Source organism: Otolemur garnettii, unplaced genomic scaffold (genome assembly GCF_000181295.1).
Source record: "Otolemur garnettii isolate 467f Iridium unplaced genomic scaffold, OtoGar3 scaffold00073, whole genome shotgun sequence".
In the NCBI taxonomy this organism is placed as follows: domain Eukaryota; kingdom Metazoa; phylum Chordata; class Mammalia; order Primates; family Galagidae; genus Otolemur; species Otolemur garnettii.
Window position 1 is genome coordinate 2,645,807 of NW_003852468.1, and position 9,112 is coordinate 2,654,918.

Consider the following 9,112-nt stretch of genomic DNA (forward strand, 5'->3'; position numbering starts at 1 on the left):
AAAAAAAAAAAAAAAGAAAGAAAAAAAAAAAACAAACATACATCTTTTACATCAATATCCTACCCCCAAATCGCTTAAAACCCTTCAGTGGCCACAGTTGCTTTCCCTTATGAAAGGCCCATTCCTTAATGTGGCTACTCAGCTTTGCAGCTTCTGGCTTTCACTGCCTCACTTCTAAAATAGGGAGAATAACAATGAGAATTAAATAAAATAACACATGTAAAGTGCTTAGGAAAGTGAGGACTTCCCTCTGACTCCTAATACTGCTGTCGTCACTCCTCTAGCCCCACCTGGTGCCACCTTCCCTCCTCCTCCCTGCTCTTAAGCACCGATCATGCCACTTCCACTTCACAAAGTGACTCCTGCTGGCCACGTGTTCCTTCGCTGGAAGGCTCCCTTCCATGCCCAGGTCTTCTTAATTATTGCCACCTGCCTCTGAGGTCTCAGCTTAACCGTCACATCCTTAGGCGTGCTATGCTCTTGTTCATTTGTGTCATTCTTTCATTAATATCTCTCATACACAATTTCTCGCCATTTTTTCCTTCATGATTAAATCCCTGGATAGAACCACTCCCGAGTTGAATTTATATAGTTGGTACTTGAGTAGCAGTTGAACCACTGCATAAACTAGCATCCGTGTGTTCTGTAAAAATTCATCAGATGGAGACAACTTTAGGCTAAAATTTGAAGGAGAGGGAAATTAGAGAAGAAAAGAAAAAAGAGAGAAAGATAGTCACTAGGAAGAAAACAAGTATTGCAAAAATGATAGTAAAGAGAGTGTCAAAAAATTCTTAAGTAAGAAAAAACCAGGATATCAAGGGGTGGGGGAATGATTTCTGGTCTCAAGTAACCATGTATTGGTACACATGCGATGGGGAGTAAGTATGAAATAAGGAAGGATCACTCATTCACCCTCTGGTTAATCAATATTAGTGTTTTTGCCTTCCTTTGTTTTATGTTTTGCTATTACAGGTAATGCTAAGTCTTCTTGGGACAAATAATGGCAAAAGTAGAAAATTAAAGCACTATTCCTTGTTCAAAAGAAATAAATCCAGTAGGAGAAAGAACATGGGTATCACTATTAGGAAATCTACAAACTCCACTTAATGTTCTTCTAATGTTATTCTCACAAAATCATTCCATTGTTCTTTTCCTGCCTTTTTTTAATATACTATTCCTTGTCTTACCTAACCCATTTCATAAGCCCATTAGAGAATAGCCACTTTCACGTCTCTGGCTGCCCCTCTCTTCTTGCCATCTCTGAGTTTATACCTGGTTTTTGAAATGACCTGCCTTTTATGTTGCTGGCTGCCCCTCTTTTACCTTCTTGCAATTTGTGAGGTTACAGCTGTTTTTTTTAAATGCTACAGTCTATAACGGTTTAGATTTCCTTTTGATGTATTCGTGTATTTCTTTGCCCTGAATTTTTCAAAATCTTTTTGAAAAGCCCAGCAGCTATTATTTTTCTATTCTCTACATTATATTCTTTTGTTGTTGGGAAAGCTAATATGAAAAACCATCTTTTCAAAAGTCCCCAGCATTTCCCTTTGTTGTTTGGCCTGTTCTCAATGTCAGAAGGAGGCCACAGTGGCCGCTCCTTTTACTTATTTAACATTATACGTTTTTGGAAGTGAGGTCAGCATCTTACCAGATCTCCTTCTGCTGAGCCAGATGTCTCTCCAGACAGTGGAAAGCCCTTGTTACTACTTGTAGGTGATCTCTGATATTTTAGAAGGTGTCAGTTGTAGCTTCGCTCTGACGAAGTGGTCCATAGTTTCATTTCAGTCTCATTGCATTCATTTCAGTCTCTCTCCTCCATCTGTATTCCAATATGCTCAGCTTCAGAGTTATCTGAAGGAATTTTACTGGAATTACCTGTAGAATGAAAGAGAGAGAGAGAGATATGGAGATGTATCAGTTAGGATTCTTAGTGTGGTAAGTAAAATACAACCTAAATGGCAAAATAAGACAGAAACTCATTGGCTCACGAAACTGAGAAGATTCACGTATCTGATTTTAGGCAAAGCCTGATCCAGGGGCCTGTAAAGGATCATGGGTCTGGCTCCATCTCTCAACTTTGTCCTCCTCCATGCTGGCTTCATTCTCAGCCTCTCCATGGCAGTAACATGCTTCCAGCATCCCTGGCCCTATATATTTTAAGTTTATATCTGATGAGAAAGGGCAAGTACCGTCTCCTAAGATTTCCAGCTAAATCTAAGAGCTTCATTGACTCTAATTGAGTCACCTCTGAACCAGCTACTGTGGTGGCCGGAATATGATACTTTCATTGTCCAGGCCTGTCTCATGCCTTCCCTGGTGAGGGGTGAGAGAGGGAGAAGGGTGTTTTCCAGTGGGAAAACTGGGTACTGTTGCCAGAGAGAGGCAGATTAATTCTGTATGACATTAACAACAGATGTACACAACAGTGAGGTAGTAAGACAAGTAGCAGAGAAAACAAATAAGTTAATGGAAAGTGAAGAAGTGTGGGCCCTCCACCTAGGGAATGTGGTAGGTGTAAATATGGCCATCTAAGATGCAAAGAGATTCAGAGCATGAGGGCCAAGGTGATGAATTAGAACTGGGTGAATATATTAAAAGCCATTTTAAAGAGCAGGAGTTTGTATCTATGCATACTCTTAAATTTTATGGGGAAGGATGCATTAGGAATCTTTCTAAGATTGAAACCACACAATTCCCATTTGTACTATAATGTTCACATTTGCATTATGAGAAGGGTACTCATCTCAACCAAAGAATGACTTAGTTGAGCTGAACAGTGCTGTGCTTATTAAATTTATGGCTTCTGGATTTATTCCCTGGGATAAGTTTAGAGGATGCTGATATTTTGCCTCTTACCTGTTTGAAAGCCTCAAAGAAGGCTTCGCAAAGATACACAGTGAATCAGCACTGCTCAGGACAGGCACCATTGAGTTGTAGGAGAGAAGAATCTGGCTTGTGGAACCAAGTAATTACATGGAAACTTATTCTTTACTAGCCCAGACAGGGTTTTGTCTTACTGTTTTACAATTTTTCTTTGGGGGAGGGGGAAGGCACAACAAAACAAATCCAAAAGGAAACCGTATGTGAAAGCCCCCATATGACAATCTGGAAGTGATGAATTTAAAGATGCAAAAGTCAGCAGGTTTGGTATTCAGGATTTTCACGGTCACATTTAACTTATCTTCATGGTACACAGTAAATTCTAGGTTATTGTCCTCGTATGGGATCACTGCTAAACATGGATTCTTTTTGGTTGTTTTGCTTGTTAGCCTTGAATATTGGTGCAAGTTAATGTCACATATGAATTTTAATGTGTATGTCCTCACTTTGGTCTGTGAGTAAAACAGCATTCGGAGAGTGGGTACTGTGGCAAATTGGTCCTAGAACCCAAATGTTCCTGAGTTTTAAACTACTTAGGGGACTTCATTTTAATCTCCTCTTGGAAGAGAATTAAGACCTTTCACAACAGTGGGAAAGAAACAAATCTACCTGTTTGTGTTGTCAGTTCCACTCTGCTTGGCTTGAGGAGGCGTGGAGCCATGGGGCAGCCCACTTTTAGCCTGGGCTGGGGGAAGGACAGACATAATTCAGAGAGGAACCGGAGTGAGCTTTGGGAATATGGCCCAGGGGGGCCCATGGCTGCCATTTGGCCCAAGGCTCTGTCATATATGGCTAGCCTGTAACATTGAGCACACAGCAGTTGTGATGTCATGTTCACCACCGTGGAGAGGCCATAATGCTCAGCTCAAGGACAGAGGCCAACACCTGAGAGCTGTCTGCATTAGAACTCAAGTACCCCAAGATTCCTTTCTCTTTCATCCCTTCTTTTCTCAGAGAAGAGAGTGTTTAATGCCTACATGTCAAGTACCATTATGAGCCCCTTGTTTGGTCAAGTACCATTATGACCACCTTATAATATGTATAATATCTCATCTGTTTCTCAAAGCATTCCTACCAAGTAGATACTACAACATTATTCATATGGTTAAAGAACCCATGGCTTGGAAGTGCTAACTTGCTCAGTTCCCATAATCAGAAGGACGATTGGGATTGAAACCAGACACTCATCTATTAAAGCCTCTTAGAGTACATAGGACCTGGCAGGTACAGACAGAAGGAAGGGGAAGGGGCGGCAACTTGATTGAGAAGCATCTCTAACACTTCTGTGCTGGTGCAGCCTGGCCTCCCGCTTCTCCCTGGTTTCTCTGTGATAAGCGCTTCTCCCTGGTTTCTCTATGATGAGCGTCTCTAGGCCGCATGTTGAAATGCGCAGGGAGGGTGGGTTCCCTCTTGTGCTTATTTAGCACTTGGCTGGCACTCCCAATATTGTTTAACAGCTGACAAGCTGTTAGATCACAAGAGAATAAAGACTTCTCAGTATCTCAGTGTGCTTCTCTGCAGAATGAACACCATAGCCTTTTCTTTCTCTCCATGTGGACCTTGAAACATAGCTATTATGTATGTTGAGCACTTCAAGTGCACAAGAGCATTTCTTCAAAGTGAATGGAAGCAATGGGATCTTCTCTTGGACAGACCTGCCCTCCCCTTCAAACACCAGTTCCTGTGGAGACTCCCACCCCTTGAAGCTCAGCAGGCCACCAAGTCTCATTTTCAGTGAATGTTATTTAAAAGCCAAAGCAAGCTGACTACAAACTTTTTAACATGTGCCTCTCATCTGCTCAGCAGAAATCCCTGTAACTTGTTAATAGTTCCCTTTTTTTTTTTTTTTTTTATAGTGAAACCAATTGAAGCCCTAAATCAGTACCATTCATTCCATCTTGGGCCATCAGAGAAAACCATTTAGAGTTGTAGCAAGTCATCTGCTCCGTCTTGCACTTCCTGCTGCAGGGCTGGGGCTGGTGCCTGCTGGAACGTACCTATAACAGGACAATACAGCACATTGAACAGGTGGTCTCCTGGGGGACCACATAAACACCAGATCAGGGAGAGCAAGAATGGACTTTCAAAGAGAGGAGAGCAGATATACATCCCATAAAACACAAATCTCTTTACAGCTGGAGTCAGGTTTCTCTGTTTGTGCCACATTACTTATTTCAGTGGAGCTCACGGCATTTAAAGTGGAAAAGGGGGAAAACGTGTAGGATGCCTCAAAGAGGAACCGCAGGCTCACAGTAAATGAATCCCAAGGTTTTCTGCAAGGCATTGGAGGCTCGGCTCTTCAGCTTTACAAAAACAAGAAGCTTTGAGATGTTTGTCTCCTCCTTCTAGAATCATCTCCTTCCCAAATTTCTTCATCATATTAAAATGATTCCTTGGGAAGTACTTGTAAATTGGCCGGTATACCCTGTGTTACTTTAATCCTTAGACATAGATTTAATTCTGAGAAGGGCATAAACTGAGTCCCATTACTTTCAGGCTTTCATAATGTGGTTGAGGAGTATGAAGAGGTGGCCTGTGCTGGGGTCATGAGCTGCACAAAGGTTGATGGCTTTGACTATGTCAAGTGTGGGGTTCTCCCCACGATGGCCAGCTGTTGGCTGGCTTCCCCCAATGGTAGTCACAATGTTGGCCATATCCCAAATTGTGGAATAAAGATCTTTTTACTTTTAAAGGAATTTAAGTTGTGAGCTAGAAATGAGCAAGGACAAATTCCTGAAATGTCTCTAAAGTCAGCAGCTATTTATATCTGCACCCAATTCTACCTTGATTGTTCCTTGGGGAAATACTGTTGACTGTGGAGGAGATAATATTAGTCAGGTTTTGAAAACATTTAACTCTGACAAGAGCCAAATTCCTACTTCTACAGCTATTGCAGTGTAATAACATTTGATTTCTGCAATACCATTACCTATATCTGTGGGTGTAGGCTGAGGCTTTCGTTTTTCCTGTGAAAAATTAACTTTAGGCTCCTCTTGAGGCATCTGTTGCTTAATTTACACACCTGGGCCCACCCCTCCCTAGCATGTCATGGCTGGTCTCTTTGTACACCAGTAGGAATCCTGCTGGCTCTCAGGATGTTGTCCTCACAGATGAAAACCTCAGTCCTGCTCCTTTCCACTCACGATGCCCTTTCACCTATTCATAGTGTTCAGCTTGTAAGAGCTGCAACACAAGCTGTGGGCAAACTAAAGGTGTCACATGCCTTGGGGGACCACAAGTCTCAGTAATTCCAGGCATGTCCCAGTCTTGTTCTGATGGCAAGAATTCCATTGTGGAGATTCCCTATGGAAGATAAAGCAGCCACTCATTCTAAAGGGCCCAGCAGCTAGGCACTCACCCCGGCCTTTAACTTCCACTGGGTGGGAGAGGAAGTGCATGCTCCACCCCTGCTTCCAGGAGTGAGGAGGCTTGTGAAGGTCACTTTGAGTCTTCTTAAAGAACACATCTGAAGTAGCTTGGACTGAACTGGCCCTCAGTCTGTTGGTATTTCATCCACCAGTCTAACTTCAAAATTCACATAGCAAAAAGTGAATTCTTTCAAATACAGATCAGGAGGTCCTTTAACCCAGTGTGTTCTCTGGACCATTGCCCCAGAACTTGTTAGAACTGCCCTTCTTCTGACCTACAGACTCAGAAGCCTTGGGGATGGAGTCAGTGACCTATGTCTTAGCAAGGCCTCCAGCTGACTCTCATGCACACTCAAGTTTAGGAATTATTACTCTGGGTACTTAGAGATGAGGAATTTGGGTTTTACCATTGGTTCTCAACCTTAGGTCCACATTGGAATCATTTAGGCAACTTTAAAAATAATACTAACGTGGAGTTTCCATGCCCAGAATCCTCATCTAGTTTGTCTAAGGAGCTTTCTTTGAACATCGGCATTTTTAAAAGCTGGTGGGTCCTCTTGGTTTGAGAACCACTGATCTAACTCAATTTCTCATCTCTAGATGAAGAATTTTGTAGCCTATGACCTATAGAGGATGGGTCCAGGGTCATTTGGGCAATTAGTGTAGCAGAGCTGTGAGTAGAATCCAGGTCTCCCGACTCTCACATGGGTGGAAGGCCTGTGTGGCCCCTTGTGCTCTCGTGCTCTGAAGTCTCCACTCACAGTTTTTGTTCCATTCTTTGAGGGTGGGCAGGATCTTATAAAGGGAGATCAGCAGAGCCTCTGGATCACAGTGGTCTCATCTGGGCTTAGCCTGGATTTCTTCTGACCAACTGCAACCTTCCTTCTGAGAGCCTGTTCCCACCCCATATCTGGGGCCCCTCTGCTCTGCCCTCCCATTCCTGGGTCCTGACTTGGCACCCTGTCCCAGGACCCACTTCCTCTGAAATTAGGGTCCTATTTGGATATTTTTTTTGTCTAGAAGACTAAAAATTGCAAAATAGGCAAGAGACCCTGATTAAAATATATACTCAGTGCGTTTGCCTTGAGAAAAGTTGAGCTAGTGGATTTTACCACAGAGGTCAAGACTAGAAGGGGAACTTGATAATGAAAAATGGCAAAGTGAATATGGGAAGATTTATTACTAGTTTTTAATATAGGGCTTACTAAAGCTCTAACAGATAGAAACTTAAAGAGTTGGTGTTAATTTTTGTTACCTTCTTTGTCCTCCCTTTTGAAGTGTGTGTGTGCACACCTGTGTCTCCATGTGTGTGCCTGCCTGTGTGTGCGCAGGTGGAATCACTTAACACAAGTTGGCTAAGTTAAGAAGAGATGATGGTTCTTCAGAAGTCAGCCCATCGTGGACCTCTGAAGGCACCTCCGTATGGCTTGCACTTGGCCAAGACAGACTAACCTTCAGGGGCCTCTGTTTCAATGGTTTTCCTGTTTTATTTTTCAGGGGGCAGCACAGGCACTTCCCCAACCACCTCCAGCACCGGGACACCATCCCCTTCGGCTTCTTCTCATCTTTTATCTCCATCCTGTTCTCCTCCAACCTTTCATCTGGCCCCCAACACATTCAATGTGGGCTGTCGAGAGAGCCAGCTGTGTAATCTGAACCTCTCTGATTACCCACCGTGTGCCCGGAGCAACATGGCCGCCTTGCAGAGCTACCCGGGGCTGAGTGACAGTGGCTACAACAGGCTCCAGAGTGGCACCTCTTCAGCCGCTCAGCCCTCTGAAACCTTCATGCCTCAGAGGACTCCATCCCTGATCTCAGGAATACCAACTCCTCCCTCGCTGCCTGGCAACGGCAAGATGGAAGCCTATGGCGGCCAGCTGGGGTCCTTCCCCACCTCCCAGTTTCAGTATGTCATGCAAGCCGGCAATGCTGCTTCCAGCTCCTCATCGCCACACATGTTCGGGGGTGGCCACATGCAGCAGAGCTCCTACAACGCCTTCTCCCTCCACAACCCCTACAACCTGTACGGATACAATTTCCCCACCTCCCCTAGGCTAGCTGCCAGCCCAGAAAAACTGAGCGCCTCTCAAAGCACTTTACTCTGCTCTTCTCCTTCCAACGGGGCCTTCGGGGAGAGGCAGTACCTGCCCTCGGGGATGGAGCACGGCATGCACGTGATCAGCCCTTCGCCCAACAATCAGCAGGCGGCCGGCACCTGCGATGGCCGGCAGTATGGGGCAGTCCCAGGCTCCTCCTCCCAGATGTCGGTGCACATGGTTTAAAGGCCAGTCCAAGCCAAGGAGTTGACGGCAGGCAAGGCCCCAGAGTCTCCGTGGCTGATCCTTCTCTTCTGGAGCCTAGTGCCCTTGGAAAATAGGAACTGTGTATTTTTTTTTTTTTTTTTTTGGAGGAGAAAAACACATAGCCAAGAACAACAAAGACACCTTTAAGCCACTGAAGGATACTTGCGGTAGAATCATCCAAACTCAGTGGCTGTTCTCCTGCCTTCCCAACCTTAGTTTTATAAAGCATTGTCTGCTGCAGACTGGCCTTGGAAGAGACTGAATTATCATTTCATAATAATGTTAAAGGAGATGCTTTTTGTAGCAGCCATGAAAAGTCACACACACACAGACCTACCTATACATACATGCACACATGCACACATAGATATTCATACATCAACTCGGACGTGCACAAACACACAGCACGCTGACTCTGAACTGGGTGAACTCTGTGTGCCGGGAGGCCCAGCATGGGTGCTTTCACCAAGAATTTGTCTGTGTCCAATTCTAGATGGACCAGGCCAGCGGTAGCAGCTAGCCTTTCTCCCATGCAGCTTCCCCATTTCTGGAATGAACCGT

The 9,112-nt window shown here is 44.3% G+C and overlaps 1 protein-coding gene across 1 annotated transcript in view; it reads left to right on the forward strand.

The window, feature by feature from the left end:
• TBX15 (T-box 15) overlaps window positions 1–8,677 on the forward strand; it is a 124,699-nt gene extending 116,022 nt beyond the window's left edge. The window contains exon 8 of the mRNA XM_003793815.1: window positions 7,746–8,677. Within this exon, the coding sequence (XP_003793863.2) occupies window positions 7,746–8,530 (785 nt within the window). The 3' untranslated portion in view covers window positions 8,531–8,677. The remainder of the gene's footprint in view (window positions 1–7,745) is intronic.
• The last annotated feature ends 435 nt before the right edge of the window (window positions 8,678–9,112 follow it).